This window comes from Schistocerca cancellata, chromosome 6, assembly GCF_023864275.1.
Source record: "Schistocerca cancellata isolate TAMUIC-IGC-003103 chromosome 6, iqSchCanc2.1, whole genome shotgun sequence".
Taxonomy (NCBI): domain Eukaryota; kingdom Metazoa; phylum Arthropoda; class Insecta; order Orthoptera; family Acrididae; genus Schistocerca; species Schistocerca cancellata.
Window position 1 is genome coordinate 141,909,938 of NC_064631.1, and position 20,069 is coordinate 141,930,006.

The 20,069-nt window shown below is 41.6% G+C and overlaps 1 protein-coding gene across 1 annotated transcript in view; it reads left to right on the forward strand.

Annotated features, from left to right (window-relative positions):
* Positions 1-20,069, forward strand: part of LOC126190973 (sodium- and chloride-dependent glycine transporter 1-like) — a 139,618-nt gene that overhangs the window by 51,861 nt on the left and 67,688 nt on the right. Inside the window, exon 4 of the mRNA XM_049931642.1 lies at positions 17,459-17,590. Within this exon, the coding sequence (XP_049787599.1) occupies positions 17,459-17,590 (132 nt within the window). The remainder of the gene's footprint in view (positions 1-17,458; positions 17,591-20,069) is intronic.

Below are 20,069 nucleotides of genomic sequence, written 5' to 3' on the forward strand. Positions count from 1 at the left end.
TCTATACAAGGGCGATGTACTTGAGCACAAATTATGAAAATTGAAAGATGAAGATGAAATGGGAGATATGTTACTGCGAGAAGAATCTGACAGAGCACTGAAAGAACTAAGTCGAAACAAAGCCTCGGGAGTAGACAACATTCCTTTAGAACTACTGATGGCCTCGGGAGAGCCAGTGTAATATGGGTAGTTTTCGCCTCACAAACTTTAGTATACGCTCAATAGTAAACGCCTGATGCCCTGAAGTTATCAAACAATTGTAATGTAAGAGAAATGAACCGCCGCATAGCTGCGACAGAATCTATTATTTTTTTTCTTTGCCACTCCTGCGCGGCGGCTGTAAATCTCTATGTACACGTATCGATTAATGACATAAAAAGGATTCTGTTGTTTCAAGACAAATGAGGCCTTGAGCGCTTCAACTTTTACTGTTTCTATTCCAAGAAAGGCGGACGCGGTGTTTCTGCGTTGCGTAATCTGTGTTTTATAATTTGTGGAAAATATTCTGTAAATGTGCTAATTGTCTTCTCAATCAGGGAACATATATGTTGATGTAATTAGTTACGAGCAGGCACCATCAAGAGGGCATTAATCTCAAGTACTGCCTGTTATGTGCTAAGCTTTTGTTAATACGCACCAGCTATTGTAATTGTAATATAAGAAGGTACGTAGCATTAAAAAACGTGTGTTATATATGAAGTGTGCTTATTTAGACAAATTATCCGTAAGTATCTCCATCTTCTCATTACTTGAATGTTAATCATTTTGTGTCAGTTTATCTCCAGAAAATACGATCACGCTGATGGACCGAATGCAACATTGAGGCAGGAGTAACATTATCGTTTTCCTATCATTTCTGAATCAATCTTTTTAATTGTGTGGTGTTGATTTTCTTTTAAAGCCAGTAAATCTTTTGGTCCCTTAGTGTCGATCCGGGTATGACTGCACAACGGTCATGAAAACGCGCAGAAATGATAATGTTGCTTCCTGTTGTTGTTGTTGTCGTTGTTGTTGTTGTTGTCTTCAGTCCTGAGACTGGTTTGATGCAGCTCTCCATGCTACTCTATCCTGTGCAAGCTTCTTCATCTCCAAGTACTTACGGCAGCCTACATCCTTCTGAATCTGCTTAGTGTATTCATCTCTTGGTCTCCCTCTTCGATTTTTACCCTCCACGCTGCCCTCCAATACTAAATTGGTGATCTCTCGATGTCTCACAACATGTCCTACCAACCGATCCCTTCTTCTAGTCAAGTTGTGCCACAAGCTCCTCTTCTCCCCAATTCTATTCAATACCTCCTCTTTAGTTATGTGATCTACTCATCTAATCTTCAGCATTCTTCTGTAGCACCACATTTCGAAAGCTTCTATTCTCTTCTTGTCCAAACTATTTATCGTCCATGTTTCACTTCCATACATGGCTACACTCCATACAAATACTTTCAGAAACGACTTCCTAACACTTAAATCTATACTCGATGTTGACAAATTTCTCTTCCTCAGAAACACTTTCCTTTCCATTGCCAGTCTACATTTTATATCCTACTTCGACCATCATCAGTTATTTCGCTCCCCAAATAGCAAAACTCCTTTACTACTTTAAGTGTCTCATTTCCTAATCTAATTCCCTCAGCATCACCCGACTTAATTCGACTACATTCCATTATCCTCGTTTTGCTTTTGTTGATGTTCATCTTATTGCTTCCTACCAATCTCAAATAAATTAATCTACCGCTCTATGTTCAAAGAATGTCAGGTATTTCAAAAATATTTATCAGGTGAAATAATCATTACAGTGACTTGTTACGATAATACAATACAATTAATCTCTGATTCTGTTGCCAAGTTACAACACAAAATTTCATTATATCTTCAACACTCTATTTTTTCTAACACTACACCAGCCGTGACAAAACTCTGCCATCTGTTGAGCAAAATGTATGAGAAAGGTGAAATACCCAGAGACTTCCTGATTAATATAATAATTCCTATCTCAAAGAAAGCAGGTGTTGACAGGTGTGAAAATTATCGAACTATTACTTTAATAAGTCACGACTGCAAAATACTAACACGAATTCTGTACAGACGAATGGAAAAACTGGTAGAAGCCGACCTCGGTGAAGATCAGTTTGGATTCCGTACAGATGCTGGAACACGCGAGGCACTACTGACCCTACGGCTTATCTTAGAAGATGGATTAAAGAAAGGCAAACCTACGTTTCTAGCATTTGTAGACTTAGAGAAAGCTTTTGACAATGCTGACTTTCAAATTCTGAAGGTGGCAGGGGTAAATTACAGGGAGCGAAAGGCTATTTACAGTTTGTCAAACCAGATGGCATTTATAAGAGTCGAGGGGCACGAAAGGAAAGCGGTGGTTGAGAAGGGTGTGAGAGAGTGTTGTAGCCTATCCCCGATGTTATTCAATCTGTATATTGAGCAAGCAGTAAAGGAAACAAAAGAAAAAATGGAGTAGTAATCAAATTCCATGCAGAAGAAATAAAAAGTTTGAGGTTTGTCGATGACATTGTAATTCTGTCAGGGACAGCAAAGGACTTGGAACAGCAGTTGAACGGAATGGACAGGGTCTTGAAAGTAGGGTATAAGATGAACGTCAACAAGAGTAAATCGAGAATAATGGAATGCAGTGGAATAAAATCAGGTGATGCTGAGGGAATTAGATTAAGAAATGAAACACTTAAAGTAGTAGATGAGTTTTACTATTTGGGGAGCAAAATAACTGATGACCGTCAAAGTAGAGAGGATGTAAAATGTAGACTGGCTATAGCAACTAAAGCGTTTCTGAAGAAGAGAAATTTGTTAACATCGAGTATAGATTTAAGTGTCAGGAAGTCGTTTCTGAAACTATTTGTATGGAGTGTGGCCATGTATGGAACTGAAACATGGATGATGAAGAAAATAGAAGCTTTGGAAATGTGGTGTTACAGAAGAAAGCTGAAGATTAGATGGGTAGATCACTTGACTAATGAGGACGTACTAAATAGAATTGGGGAGAGGAGAAATTCGTGGCACAACTTGACTAGAAGAAGGGATTGGTTGGTAGGACATGTTCTGAGGCGTCAAGGGATCACCAATTTAGTACTGAAGGAAAGCATGGAGGGTAAAAACCGTAAAAGTAGACCAAGAGATGAGTGCACTAAGCAGATTCAGAAGGATGTAGGTTGCAGTAGTTACTCGGAGATGAAGAAGCTTGCACAGGATAGAGTAGAATGGAGAGCTGCAGCCAACCAGTCTCTGGAATGAAGACCACAATAACAACAACAACAACATCCTGTTAAATGTTAAAATTATGTAAGAGACTAAAATTCCCTAAAATACTCTGTTCACTACCTAAAGTAATTTACTTTCACTTAAATTTATTTCTTTTTCTAAAACTTTCACTTTCCCTTGATGCGCTCTGACATGTTTCCAAATGTATACTGAAGCATGCGTCTCGCTATTGCCTAACAGTCAAGAACATTCCCGAACATCCTGGAACATTCTAGAAAATTCTGAAAGATTCTAAAATCTTATCGAACTTTCTGGAAAATTCTATGACATTCTGGAACATTCTGAAACAGATTCAATCCTTCTGGAAAAATCTATAACATTCTGGAACCCTCTAAAAAATTTTGCAATATTCTCAAACATTCCAGAAGGTATCTATGGCCAGTCTCAGTGACTTCAGTACTCGATTCCCAGCTGTTTCACTGACTTCCCATAAGAAGCCCACCGGTGCGAGGCCCTTTTTTGACACCCATATATCCCAAGCCAAGCTCTGCAGTTCCAAACGGAAACCTTCTTCATGAAGCAAACTATACCATGTAAGAATCCCACACGGTTGTGGGGTGGGTTACGGATTTATAATGGTACGCACGAACAAAATATTTATATTTTGCTTCTAGGTAACTAGTCAGGTGGTCGAATATTTTTTGTAGTCACAGTAGAGTTAATTGGAAGATTATGAAGATTTTTGCAAAAAAAAATGGAGTGGGGAAAGTGTTACGCATTAAGGAAAAGACTGGTGATTAAGCGAGTTTCCGTCCCATTAACCTATGATTGCGTGAAAAACATATTTAAAACATTCACTATATATTTCACAGAAACATTTCACTACAAACTATAACAAACGTCGTTACTACGTTGTGATTTTTAACATCTCCCGAAAGATCCTTTAAAGAATGTAGAGGTGGCTCCCGACATTCAGTGCACGGAGTATGCGATTTTCAGATTATCATAGTTCGGCGATTTAACAAAATGAAAATTGAAGCCTTTAGCATTCAGTTATAATTACAACGAATATTTCCGTTTATAAAACACCGTCACGCATTTCATTCTGGGACCGCCGACTTGCTGGGCGGTCGCAGAGCACTGATTGTCCAAAAATCACGAAATGGACCACCAACGTACCAGAGTCTTGGCACATACATCCAAATACTGGGACAGCGTCGTTAGAGAGGCTATCGAAATTCGTACCAGGGACGGTCTTATCAACAGAAATTTCGGCTAAAGCTTCAACAAGGCATGGGAACCAGCACTGTGTCTAATTAAAAAGACGCTCAGCAAAGAAAACGAACGGGCGACCAGGGCGGATAAGGCAATTACACCGACGCCACCACAGACGCCGACGCCTGCGTTTCAGCGACCGCGGAAAGAACGCCTCGCAGGGGAGGGGATTTAAGACGGCGCCCGCCCTCAGGAGCTCAGTTCGTCAGCGCAACTTGACGATGGCGACATGTCTGATCGCCGAAATATTGAGCTCGTTAGACACGATGGACCTGCAGTACACCCGTGGACTGTTCGAGCAAGAAATACTCCGGGAGAAACTGAAGAACCACAAGTTATTTTTATTTTCATTTTAGAAATAAAGTGATCAATCGATCTTCACGTGTTATGTACAGATCATTTTGCATTCCTGGCACCAGCCACTGCAACTTCTCTTCTTCCTTGTTTGTGTCAGTGCTGATTCCTACAGTAGCCGACACAACACCTCACGTGTTAGCTCTCATAGGACAGTATCGTCGTATTTCATTCAACAGACAATGCCCATCGATACATGACAGGTGTCTCTATGAACTGTTTGCATGATGTTGAGGTATTCCATGGTACAGCAAAATCTCTAGATGTGTCCCAAATGGAACATGTTTGGGATCTTCTCAAACGTCATCTCCGTACCAGTGTCAATATCCAGAACATCAAGGACCAGTGGCAACATTCGTGGACCAGCTTGCCTCAGAAGAGGATACAACGGCTTTATGACATCGTTTACAACCAAATGAGTGCATACATCTCGGTCAAAGAGGGTGCAACGTCATACTGGCAAGTGGGCTTGTGCAACCAAGTTCTTTGTAGCTTTGACTAGATTTTGTAACCTCTGAAATAACTTCACATACGCTCTCACCACGTGATGTTCCTTTTCGTATCCTCCTCGCCCTCTAAGTGTTTTTTTTTTTTTTTTTTTTTTTCAGGTAGAGCGTAATCGGCTGAAGAATCATAAATATTTGGCTGCAAGAAGTATGTTTAGAATTGGCCACGGAAGTCTCAGTGGGAAATTGACCTTTGTGTTCCGTTGCTCCATAAGTAAATGAGGTTTACAGTTTAGGTGACTTGGCATGTGCATACCTTAAATCGGTACATATAAGGCCTTAAACTTATTGAATTATTTCTGCAACATGATGATAGATGAGGACCGTGTATTATTGATACTGCTCTTTTTTGCGCTATGAATACTTCCATTTTGAACGATAATATACCACTGCGCAACGCTGACTTGCTCGGAATATATGCAATGAACATCAGAATCGATTTTCTCAAAAACCAAGGCCCGTCGCTAAAAAACCGGATAGCCAGGTACTCAGGGTAAGTGCCTCTACAACATATTTGAAGCGCATCAAAATCCGTGATTTACAGATTTACAGAATGGAGGGTGCCCTTGTGCCCTTGTCAAGGGGCGTAATGTCTGGAGAGGGGAGTAATGTCCGGATCGGTGGATTGGAAGGAACGGTCCAACACCCTGGCCCCTGGCCACCCCGCCTTCCAGACATTACGCCCCTTGACTTTTTTTTCTGGGGCTATATCAAGGACAGAGTCTTCGTCACACCAGCTGCTGACGTCGACGAACTGAAGGCTAGGATACAAGCTGCTGTAGGTACTGTGACAGAACACATGTTACGAAACACCTGGCGGGAACTGGAATACCGCCTCGACATTCTCCGAGCTACCAAGGGAGCACACGTTGAGGTTTACTAACGTAAGTGGTCTTAAAAAAAACTAGTAACACTGGCCTATGTAACGGCATTAAATGCAAATTGTTATGTCAAACGACTATTCTGTAATAAAGTGTTATAATCAGGGCAAGACTTTGTGCCCACCCTGTATTTTACGCCATTATTGACAATCTCGTGAAACAGGGATCACTTTAGATGGGTTTCACGGAAATACACGAAGACGACTGACAATCAGGTAGCTGGGGCATGCAAGTTATTTATCACTGAATCCCTTAATGATGTCACAACAGATGTAGAAGCAGAAATTAAATATTTGGAAACAATTCACACCTCAAACTTTGAGTATATTACTTTGGAACCATTAAAACTCTTGAATAAGACGCACGAGCTTATGAATTTAAGCTTGTTTCCAAGTGTATGTATAGCTATCTTTCACACTCTTTCAGTGACTGTAGATGATGCAGAAAAGTCATTCAGCACTCTGGCTTGTGTTAAACAGATGTCTCAGACCATCTGTGAATCAACGATGTATCACAGATTTGGGAGCCTTGGCAACTGAATATAATCAGGCAAGACAGCTAGACTTGATGTTGTGTTTCAAATATTTTCTGAACGAAAGACTCCCAAAGCGCCATCGACATTGTTATAGACATGCTACCCCTTGCGCCACTCATGGTGGTTTACATGCGAGCGCGCTGATGTCTATTTACTGAAGTGTATGGACACACCAGGGAATGAGTAGGGACAGAACCCCATAACGGCGCGTTACTGGCACGAGACATTTCGTCACTGTGTAATTTAGTATAATATTTAGCCTTTTGTTCTAATGTGAAGTGAAAGTAAATTAAATGGAACATAGACGCATTTTGCAATAATTCATTACTGAATAGCATCTGAAGCCGAACTGGTAAGTCTGTCATTCATATCAGTTTTCTCCCTTGCATGTAGGTCATGGTTGAGCTATAATCCAGTTCCCTAGCTGTGATGGTCTTAGGCTCCTTATAACAGTCTTCGTCACTACTTTACAAATCAATTTATTACTATTCTTCAGTCTCCTACTCCATAAAGCATCGTAGCGCTAGTAATCCTTCTCGATATATTTAACCTTTGCATCTGACTGGTGAATTAGTTCTTTCAAAGCCGCAGTCGGAAATTGAAGACATGGTTTACGACAATTTTTTGTTTTCTGCATTCCAAATACTTCTGATCGTAATAGAACATTATGCAAGGTGTATCATAATAGTTACTACTAGTTTCCTGAAATAATAGAGACATAAAGCAATGTCCAGTAACGCGTCGTTTCGAACTTGTTCTGGGATGAAGGAAGCTGTGTATTGCAGTAAAAGTGCCGGAACGACTTCATTGCACAACGAGTGTGAAATTAAGAGCATTATTTTAGGAAGGTCACATCACGCAGGTGTGCTACTAACTGTTTTCTTTCCGTGAAATTATTATAATTAAATACAATGAAAATTAGAAATATGTTTATGTTATCTAAATTTGTAGCTACCGAAACCTGCTTTAATCCTGATTGAAAATTTGTGTGTGGAGATCAGAAATGTGAATGCAGAAAACGTGCTTCGAAAAAAATTACGTACTGGAGGCAGCAAACGTAGCTTTCAGTGTCAGTTCTGTAATTAGGAAACCCCTCTTTCTCCATTTTCGTAGAAGAACAATGTTACGTAGAATAATATACTTAACTAAGTAAACAAATATCATAGAAGATATTCTGTGGCCATTAATAACAAACTAACTTCCGTAGTTTATTGTTTCCGTGGTAAGGATAAGAGCTGAAGCAAAAACATCTAAACGTGGTGTGATGAGCACTGGCTTTTGGATAGAAAATGAAGCATTTGCAGACACAGTACTATCTACAAGTAATGTTTACATTCTTGTTAACGCCATCAGAAAATTAGGAACAGTTATAGGCCTAGATGAACTTCTGCGCTCCGTCAGACCACTTCGCGCTATTTTTTCGGGGTATCCACTTCCTAAACACAATGAAGTGACAGTGTAACAGTCTGTATAATTTCCTCGAATGTTGACATGTATTGTAATATAGGATAACGCTGTATCCAACATGCAACTGAAGTTTGTACTACTGTATTAATATTGGCTCGACTGCACACGTGCGTATACCACCGCACCATGAACAACCGTTAATTCGCTCGAATTCCGCCGCCAGTACCTCATGTAACGTATGATACTGTAGTATAAACCAGCGGAAAAATGCTCCTGTCTTTAGAAGACTCTGACAGAAAAATGGGGAACCAATTGCCTCAAACCTCATTCCGCCTTACACACCAAAAATTATGATGTGCGAACATATTCGCGCTCTTTTAACACAAAACATTCTAAATCCTTTTACCCAATCTCTCCTTTAGGCAGCCTTCATACTCAGCATCTATCTGTCACTGTATATGTCTTTCTCCCACTACCCAATTTTTCTCCCATTTATTTCCATTATATCCCACAGCTACTGTCTCCTCTCTCCCTTACACTGTCTCCTTTTGTCTTGCTTTGTACTGCCACTGTCTCCACCATACCTCAGAGTTCAAAAATTCTGGGAGAAAGGGCCCCACTTGTTTTCTCCCCTACACCCACGTGCTTAAAATTCTGGTCCAAAATGTGCCCACCCCTATACCTAAATGTTAATGTTCGCCAGAGTCCACACCCCTCCAAGCCTATGTATGGTCATCAATCATCTTATTTTTCATTTCAAGGTAGCACGTTCGCCTTTATGTACTCCGACAAGAGCATTTTTCCGCTGGTGCCCTTCTTTTCTCTGCTACAGCAGCGTATGCAGCTCGTAATGATCGAACCCTTTGGAACAGTGAAGTTTCGATACATTCATACAGTTTGACACATATAAACAACAAATAATTACTCATAATATAAGATTAACACAAAATAGTTTCCTTTATGTCTTGTCTCGCTTCCCACTCATCGCGATTCATCTAAAATTCCCGGATTATCACAAAAGAGCAAAAATGTTGTGAGGAAATATTTTAATGAATTTCCAGTCTTTCCAGTTTTACACAATTTTTGGAAGTCATTTTCAGTTCTTTTCACACATGTTGGAAATTAAGGCCCTTTTTAGCCAATATTTTGTTACTGCAGCACCATTTGGGACATATTCGTATAGGCGTTAAGGACTCATTACACAGAGACAGTAAGTCATTAAAATTTATTGATGTAAAATGCTGCCTAAAAGGATAGTTTGGTGACCTCAGAATCATTGGGGTGACTATAGAACCCTCGCCATGTGTTCACTACGTCAGTTAAATCTACATTTACGCCTCAGGCCGGATATTACGTGCATATTTTACGAGCATAAGTACTGTAACTTTGAACCTCTGGATCTCGGTAAAAGATAATGATATCAAAAAAGTCTCGAAGTTCTCTGAGAATATCATCTTAAGAGCATGTGGTAAAACTTCTGACTATCTGCCATCAACAGAAATTATAGAAGTAGCCATTTCCACAACTGGTACTTTTGGTACCCAAATATCACGGTTTTTCGGGTGTATCTTGATAACAGATGCAGATTTTCGAAAACGGGATATTTTCATCTCTAGAATAATCCCTAAAGAATGTACAGTACAAATTTGAGCCATTTGTTGTGGTTAGTTATTTAGATATTAGAGACTCACGGTGCAAAACCTGCTTAAAACCGGTTTTTGCGGTTTTCTGTGTAAGTACAGTAAATTTGAACCTCTGGATATCGGTAACAGATAATAATACCGATAAAAGTTTCAAAACTCTCCGAGAATATCGTCTTAAGACCATATGGTAAAATTTTCGGCGATCTGTCATGAAAATAAATTAAAGAAGTGGTCCTATAAGGTCCACCGTAATCTACACCTAACGCAGAAAAACCAGCCTATTTGCTCAATTTTCCTGGGCTGGAGATAGTGTGTAATGATTAAATTTTCACCCTGCACTGCAGAATAGGTACGGTATTCCAGTTCTTCCGATCGGTATAGAACTGGTCGCTAGACCAAGGACTATCCAAAATAGTTGATCCCTTATCTCTGTGATCAATAGAACCCGATATATAACAAACTTAAAAATCGTAATCTCGAGCGGGGCTCTCATCATCATCATCATCATCATTTAAGACTGATTATGCCTTTCAGCGTTCAGTCTGGAGCATAGCCCCCCTTATACAGTTCCTCCATGATCCCCTATTCTGTGCTAACATTGGTGCCTCTTCTGATGTTAAACCTATTACTTCAAAATCATTCTTAACCGAATCCAGGTACCTTCTCCTCGGTCTGCCCCGACTCCTCCTACCCTCTACTGCTGAATCCATGAGTCTCTTGGGTAACCTTGCTTCTCCCATGCGTGTAACATGACCCCACCATCTAAGCCTGTTCGCCCTGACTGCTACATCTATAGAGTTCATTCCCAGTTTTTCTTTGATTTCCTCATTGTGGACACCCTCCTGCCATTGTTCCCATCTACTAGTACCTGCAATCATCCTAGCTACTATCATATCCGTAACCTCAACCTTGTTGATAAGGTAACCTGAAGCCACCCAGCTTTCGCTCCCATACAACAAAGTTGGTCGAAATATGGAACGGTGCACAGATAACTCAGTCTTGGTACTGACTTCCTTCTTGCAGAAGAGAGTAGATCGTAGCTGAGCGCTCACTGCATTAGCTTTGCTACACCTCGCTTCCAGTTCTTTCACTATGTTGCCATCCTGTGAGAATATGCATCCTAAGTACTTGAAACCGTCCACCTGTTCTAACTTTGTTCCTCCTATTTGGCACTCAATCCGTTTATATTTCTTTCCCACTGACATTACTTTCGTTTTGGAGATGCTAATCTTCATACCATAGTCCTTACATTTCTGATCTAGCTCTGAAATATTACTTTGCAAACTTTCAATCGAATCTGCCATCACAACTAAGTCATCCGCATATGCAAGACTGCTTATTTTGTGTTCACTTATCTTAATCTCACCCAGCCAGTCTATTGTTTTCAACATATGATCCATAAATAATATGAACAACAGTGGAGACAGGTTGCAGCCTTCTCTTACCCCTGAAACTACTCCGAACCATGAACTCAATTTACCGTCAACTCTAACTGCTGCCTGACTATCCATGTAAAGACCTTTAATTGCTTGCAAAAGTTTGCCTCCTATTCCATAATCTTGTAGAACAGACAATAACTTCCTCCTAGGAACCCGGTCATATGCCTTTTCTAGATCTATAAAGCATAGATACAATTCCCTGTTCCACTCATAACACTTCTCCATTATTTGCCGTAAGCTAAAGATCTGGTCCTGACAACCTCTACGAGGCCTAAACCCACACTGATTTTCATCCAATTGGTCCTCAACTAATACTCGCACTTTCGTTTCAGCGGGGCTTTTTAGAACAATATTGGTACCGTGCAATATCCTGCACGGACTGATTGCATTTCTGAAGATATGTTTAGTATTTATCAAGAAATTATATTTCTCCTACATTTCATGCCAATGAGTACTTTTTGTGCGCCTCCAATACTCCCCGAATTACTTTATGTTCCTTAGAACAATTATACACGACTGTGCTTAAACTGACACAGAATATTTATTTTTAGCGCAACGCAATCTGACTTTCAAAAATCCCTACAAAAGAATGGCCCTGACTAACATTAATCTATACCTTGCACAAATCACTTACCTCACCAAAAATCTCCGTTACTCGAACTACTGCAATACAGCGAGCGCCACTACTGCCAGCTAAATAACAGATTCAAACTACGGAAGGCACTAACTACTAGTAGGCATAGTTAGCAAATGAAAGATTTTAATAGAGAACAAACAATATATTTACCTTAATAGTCATAATATATATAGTAGTTCATGACATCCAGTCTTACAAATTTCAAAACTCCGCCATCTCTCTCCCCACATCCACCACTGCTGGCGGCTCACCTCCAACTGCGCAACGCTACGCGCTGTTCACATCCAGCTGCCGCTGCCCAACACTACAATGGCTGACAACAATGCAAACTAGCCACAGACTGCACACAGCACAACCAGAGCGCTACGTAACATTGCCAATGAGAAAACATAAACAGCCTACAAACAGTTTAAATCATCTCAAAGCTCCTTTAAAACAACAGTCAAACAGCCTACTAACAGTTTAAATCATCTCAAAGCTCCTTTAAAACAACAGTTAAGTTTGCATTGTTGTCTGCCATTGTAGTGTTGGGCAGCTGGATGTTAACAGCGCGTAGCGTTGCGCAGTTGGAGGTGAGTCGCCAGCAGCGGTGGATGTGGGGAAATGAGATGGCGGATTTTTGAGTACAGAATGGATGTCATGAACTGCTGTATAGGGAGATGAGACCCGATCATACAACTCGGCCCGGCCACATTCCTGGCTCTCAGAGGCCCTCGCCCACTCTCAGGTGCCTCTCACTGTATCACCTTCGACGCTCCTGCCAGGATACTCTGTCTTCCAGTAAAATTGTTGCTCGATAAATACACCGTGCAAGGCACATATGTTGCGGAGGCCGTTGATCACCTTTAACTGTTGTAGATGACACCGTGAACGCTATGGTTTGACAGTATTGTTACTAACTACTTGCACCCCGTCGTGCCCGTTGTTCTCTCCATTGGACATCGCATAACTACCGCAAGGCAGACTGATGCTACAGTGGTGTCAGAAATATCATGATGAATTCATCTCGATGTCCTAATCTCCAAAGTCGACTAATATCAAGCGTATCAAGATATCTGGGCTAACATCTACGGTCGCCTTATACCATAGCTCGCCAATGACTTTGTAAAGTACAAGATATGCGTTATCCGTACGCCGATACCTACATCTACGTCTACATGATTACTCTGCAATTCACTTTTAATTTCCCGACAGAGGTTTCAACGTCAACTTACTTCTCTACCGTTCCACTCTCGGACGGTGGGCGGGAAAAGCGAGCACTTAAATCTTTCTGTGCGAGCTCTGATTCTTCTTCTTGTATTATGATGATCGTTTCTGACTATATAGGCAGGCGCCAACAAAATATTTTCGCAACAGCAGGAGAAAATTGCTGATTGAAATTTCACGAGAAAATCCTGCCGCAACGAGAAATGCCTTTATTATAATTACTGCCACCCCAATTCATGTATTACGTCCGTGACATTCTCTCCCCTGTTTCTGGATAACACAAAACTGGCTGTCCTACTTGGAAGTTTTTCGATGTCCTCCGTCAGTCCCATCCGATGCGGATCCCACACCGTTCTGCAATACTCCAGAAGAGGGCGGACAAGCTTGGTGTAAGCAGTCTCTTTAGAAGACCTGTTGTTCTTATTGAGTGTTCTGCCAATAATTCGTAGTCGCTGATTAGTTTTCCCCACAACATTATCCATGTGACAGTTCAATTTAAGTTATTCGTGATTGTAAATCCTAGGTACTTAGTTGAATTTACAGCCTTTATATTCGAGTGATTTATCTTCCAACCGAAATTTAGAGGATTTCTTTTAGTACTCACGTGGATTACTTCACACTTTTCATTATTTAGATTAACTGCCACTTTTCATACCATAGAAATATCTTGTCTAAACCATTTGCAATTGGTTTTGGTCATCTGATGACTTCACAAGATGTAAAATGGCAGCATCATCTGCAAACAATCTAAGAGGACTGCTCAGATTGTTTCCTGTCATTTATGTATATCAAGGAAAGGGCTTATAACACTTCCTTGGGAAACGCCAGATATTACTTTCGTTTTACTCGATGACTTTCCGTCAATTACTACGAACTGAGACCTTTCTGACAGGAACTGATGAGGTCCCAGACACAAGTGGGGATTTTCACAGTTTCAGACCCTCCATGGCGGCTCCAGTTCCACTCAGCATGCTATCAAATGTGTACCGGGAATCTTTCCCATCGGTAAAAAACGGCAGGGGCAATGAGGCTGCTACCCTTTCCCTCCTACGGTAATGAGAGGCTATACAGTCAGGCCAATAGCGCGGCCTCGGGCTGTGCACCACGGACTTTACTTTACCTGTAAGCAGAGTTAATTGCCACACACATAGTCCGACAGGCCCGTCATTTACACCCGAACTGTCAGCCGGAAGACCAGCGGTCACATCTGCTGAATGTCCCACGTAGTTTCAGTTGAACGTGGGCCAGAAGGATCGACTGTCATCATGTCCCCGAGCTATGCTGATGTGCTCGCATTTCGTGCCTTAATTATGTTATTAAAGATTAAGAAAAAACGGAAGAAAACACGTAAGGCATGGTATAAAGAGTGGTTACTGATGAGACAAACATATTCACACGCCACTTTGTTCTTGTAACTGAAGCTGGCTCGAAAAGACTGGCACGATTACCGTACAATGGATGAAAGTACGTACTTACAACTGTTGTCATTGTTGGCACCAATGACAGGAAAAATACGGTGATGTGAAATGCGATCACTCCTCATGAACAACTCAGCAGTTGTGTGGTCCCTGGATACGGCGAGTCATTTGGAAGACCTGAAGACTTCTGCCATCTATCGCCATTGGCACGTGGGACAACTATACCTGAAACATGTGAAGCAGTCTACAAAGTCCTACACAGGGATTGTAATGTATGAGGCGGAAGTATCGGCCTCATGGAAAAAGGGTAACCCTGGTGATTCACGCAATTTGGTCTGATCGCGAGGCGTGGCCATTCAAAAATGGTTCAAATGGCTCTGAGCACTATGGGACTTAACTGCTGAGGTCATCAGTCCCCTAGAACTTATAAGTACTTAAACCTAACTAACCTAAGGACATCACACACATCCATGCACGAGGCAGGATTCGAACCTGCGCCGTAGCGGTCGCGCGGTTCCAGACTGTAGTGCGTAGAACCGCTCGGCCACCCCGGTCGGCGATGTGGCCATTAATTGCACGCGTTGATCATGTAGGCTGACGTGAGGATCAATGAACTATACTTGACGGGATGTATCTGGAACATCTTAGGTGATTAGAAAGTTAGTAGACAGGAATACAATTAAATACTTAGCTTTAATTCAGCATCAGCTCTGAACGTCGATCTTGACTTTGTACAATAATATTTACAAGTGCAGTTTTAGAATGAACTGCGAATACTCCTTTACAATTCTGATTGCTTCACACGTATAGATCAATGGTCAATGCATAAACTGTATGTGGCGCCTGGCTAGGTCGTAGCTACTGACTTAGCTGAAGGCTATGCTAACTAGCGTCTCTGCAAATGAGATCTCTGAAGCTATAACGAGTGAACCATTCCTATTAAAGTCGGCTGTAGAACTGGCCAGTGCGCTAGCTTGTCCCGTATGACCAGCCGAGTGGCGGCGCTCGGTCTGCTAGCGTCGACAGTGGCGACTCGCGGGTCCGATGTGTACTGACGGACCGCGGCCGATTTGAAACCTACGACCTAGCAAGTGTGGTGCCTTGCTGTGACACCACAGGGATCACTTGGAAGCTAAATGGTCAAATTGCATTACTTTTTAACACAATTACAAAAAAATAGGGAAAATCATTGTAAGCAGGCATAATCGGGGAAAGCACATTACTGTTTCTTTGCTATCGTTCGTTAATACTGCATTCCTGTTCTCGGTTATGGTGAGAAGTTTTTGGCCGGCCGGAGTGGCCGAGCGGTTCTAGGCGCTACAGTCCTCAACCGCGGCACCGCAACGGTCGCAGGTTCGAATCCTGCCTCGGGCATGGATGTGTGTGGTGCCCTTAGGTTAGTTAGGTTTAGGTAGTTCTAAGTTCTAGGGGACTGATGACCTCAGCAGTTAAGTCCCATAGTGCTCAGAGCCATTTGAACCATTTTTTGAGAAGTTTTTGAATATACTGAGTTTCTCAGGTGTCACACTATGAACCGCTCGAGCTCGGAGAACGATAACAGTTGTTACTGTAAAGCTGTTACAGAACTGGAGAAATTTTGTATAATGTTTTGTAGTGAGGAGGAAAGCGACGAACAAATCCTTAGTTTCCATCTAAAACGACACAGTCAGCTTCAAACAACACATCTTTGGATGAATTTCTCCGCAAACTGCTGTTGATTGGCATCTGAATCGCGAGTTCCATGCAGATCGGCCTGTCGTCTCAGCCCACAGCACACTACTGTGTGCCTGCACGCTCCTCAGCTGGACCAAATGGATGAATGACTTTCCGTTCGTTCTTGGGCCGTTGGATCAGTCGAACTTCACAGTCCGGCCAGACCTATCGCAGGTTCCGTCCGCCGGTCTTCCAGCGGACAGTATAACCGTAATTGCACGGTCTGCCAGTGCCTTTATTATTGCGCAACGGCTGCGCAGTGTCTTAGCACTTACGTCTATGTTTCAATGGTTAACAATTTAGAACTGATTTGAAGTGCAAAATAAACTACTGTTGTAAGTTGTAATCTTTGTGTTTGCCTACGTTACTTGCCCACCTGTAGCTGTTTTATGTACATTGTACTATATACCCTGGAAAGACACCCCATGAATTGTCGTACTCTAAACGGGGAATCATGCTAATCCGTGGATATGATTCTCGCAACTGCGTTGTCTTTGGTGTCGTTAGGATGAATGTAAACAGTCCCAAAAGCGTAAATTTAGTCGAACAGAACTAATACAGTTTCACAGAACCTTCTAAAAGGAACTTGAATGTGCAAGAAGTTAATTTCTCATGTCCTTGTATTCTGATAAACCAATCATCCACAGCGAGGGGTGATTCAAAAGAATGTTACCACTAAAATGGGATGAATATGTAACTATTAACCACGCATCAAATGCGAACGATATTCAGCTTTAACATAGCATGGTTTCTATGAACTACACATGATGCCAAACAAGTTGAGACCATTACGTAAATTACGTACCACGACTACTTTCATTTAATTTCAATTAAATACACATTTCACAAGTAGAAACATGTCTACTATTCGCGTGTTAACATAATTTTGAATCACCTTGTATAAAAGCAGTTTTTAGAACCTAGAGTAGAGGATGGCAAAAATAATCAACTGTACAACGTTAAGTAATCACCTATTAAAAAAATAAAAATAGAAAAAGTGGCGGGATTGATATAACTGATAAGCTTCACACTTGCGTACATCTGTTACTGAATCGTGTCCAGTTCTTTGCAAGCAGACCTCATCCCACTAGTTCGTGTAAAACATGCAGAACAGATCAGTTTTTGTTTACGTCGCCGGAAAAGTCCCTTAACAAGTGTCATTCATCTGAGCACACTCACTACAACAACATAATGCCACCTCATATTGCTCTTGTTTCAGGCGCTTTCCTAGTTCCGTACCTGCTTATGCTGCTGCTGTGTGGAATACCATTGTTCTTCATGGAAACGTCGATTGGGCAGTTCGCCAGCACTGGCTGTATTACCATGTTCAGGATATGCCCTCTCTTCAAAGGTAAATTTTTAGTAGCTCGTTTTGTTCCTAACAATTAATACATGTACACAGAATATTTTGCAGTGTTCTAATAATACTTCTGGTAGTACACGCGCTAATCATAAGCTGAAGGTATATTAGTACATTTGATACTATTTAACACAACGTTAATGTACTTAATGCCTACTGTAATACAGGTATATGCTACTCACAGTAATCTTACGTCATGGTAAAATAAGCTAAACTAAATTTTAGTTCTGTAGTCTTTATAAGAACTGATCTCTCGATTGCATCGCATAAATGTTTGTTAGATTCATGTCCGGCGATCTGGGTGGCCAAATCATTCGCTCCAACTGTCAAGAATGTTCTTCAAAACAATCACCAACAATTGTGGCCCAATGACATGGCGCACTGTCACCCATAAAAACTCCATCATTGTTCGGGAACATGAAGTCCCTGAATGGCATTATATGGTCTCCAAGTAGCCAAACATAACCATTCCTAATATGAAACTTCCTGGCAGATTAAAACTGTGTGCCAGGTCGAGACTCGAGGAAGTTTCATATCAGCGCACACTCCGCTGCAGAGTGAAAATCTCATTCTGGAAACATCCCCCAGGCTGTGGCTAAGCCATGTCTCTGAAGTATCCTTTCTTTCAGGAGTGCTAGTTCTGCAAGGTTCGCAGAAGAGCTCCTGTTAAGTTTGGGAGGTAGGAGACAAGGTACTGGCAGAAGTAAAGATGTGAGGACGGGGCGTGAGTCGTGCTTGGGTAGCTCAGTTGGTAGAGCACTTTCCCGCGAAAGGCACAGGTCCCGAGTTCGAGTCTCGGCCCGGCACACAGTTTTATTCTGCCAGGAAGTTTCATATCAGTGCACACTCCGCTGCATAGTGAAAATCTCATTCTGGAAACATCCCCCAGGCTGTGGCTAAGCCACGTCTCTGCAATATCCTATCTTTCAGGAGTGCTAGTTCTGCAAGGTTCTCAGAAGAGCTCCTGTTAAGTTTGGAAGGTAGGAGACGAGGTACTGGCAGAAGTAAAGCTGTGAGGACGGGGCGTGAGTCGTGCTTGAGTAGCTCAGTTGGTAGAGCACTTGCCCGCGAAAGGCAAAGGTCCCGAGTTCGAGTCTCGGCCCGGCACACAGTTTTAATCTGCCAGGAAGTTACATATCAGCGCACACTCCGCTGCAGAGTGAAAATCTCATTCTGATAACCATTCCTAGTCAATGATCGGTTCAGTCTGACCAGAGCCAGTACATGTCATGCAAACACAGCCCACACCACTACGGAGTCACCACTAGCTTGCAAAGCGTCTTGTTGGCAACTTGGGTCCAAGCTTCGTGGGGTATACGCCACGCTCGAACCATATCATCGGCTATTACCAACTGAAATCGGTACTCATCTGACCAGGCCACTGCTTTCCAGTCGTCTAGGGGCCAACCGATATGGTAACGAGCCTAGGAGAGGCGCTGCAGGCGATGTCACGCTGTTAGCAAAGCTACTCGCTACTGCCATAGCTCATTAACGCTGCATTTCGCCGCATTGTCCTAACGGATACGTTCGTCGTACGTCCCACATTGATGACTGCGGGTGTTTCAGACATTGTTGCCTGACATCGCTACGCAATTGCCGCAACCCTCGGTCATTAAGCGAAGGCCGTCGGCCACTGCGTTGTCCGTGGTGTGACATAATGCCTGAAATGTGGTATTCTCGGTAGAGATGGGCAAAACTGTTCTTTTCAGAGATTGGATCAGAACTGTTCACTCCCTGAAATGAATTAGCTCTTTTTCATGACTCACCACTCATTTACAATAGAAAATAAATGGAAGGCACATTGCCCTTTAAACTTGGTTTATTCCAGTACTATACCTGTATTTTGATCTTATTTGATCCTATTTTGAAGAAACACAGATAATGAGTAAGAATTTTGTATTGTTTATTGAAATTTCCACGATATGACAAAGTTTTGGATTATTGATTTATTTTGCACTATCGTGGTTTTTTGGGTGATCGGAATATGTTGTAACTTGAGATTTACATTAACAATATATTTGGCTATAATGTATTAAAATTTAATTGACCTCATACAAATACAACGCAAGCCATATATTTTTAAAGTGAACGTTTCCTTCCGAAGACGCCTAAAATCGCAAAATCCGTACCAGAATAAGAAAAAAAAATATAAATTTGACTGTAAAACGAAAGTGCTGCATATAGCCTTACGCAGAATAAAACAAGGAAAATACTGGTGTATCACATTTTGCGATACGTTTATCGGTTCGCTCGTAATTAAAGCGTAAATTAGAGTGTCCATAATAAAAATCCTATAGTAAGAGGAGTCGTCAGGAACCTAATCTAATCAGTTTAAACAAAGAAAAAGAAAATAAAAACAATTGATGTATACATAACATAATAATGTAATATACATAGCGGTATTACTACGAAGAACAATATCCAGTAGAGACAAACTCCGATGCAGAGGCGCTGAGTCGAGCAGGTCGAG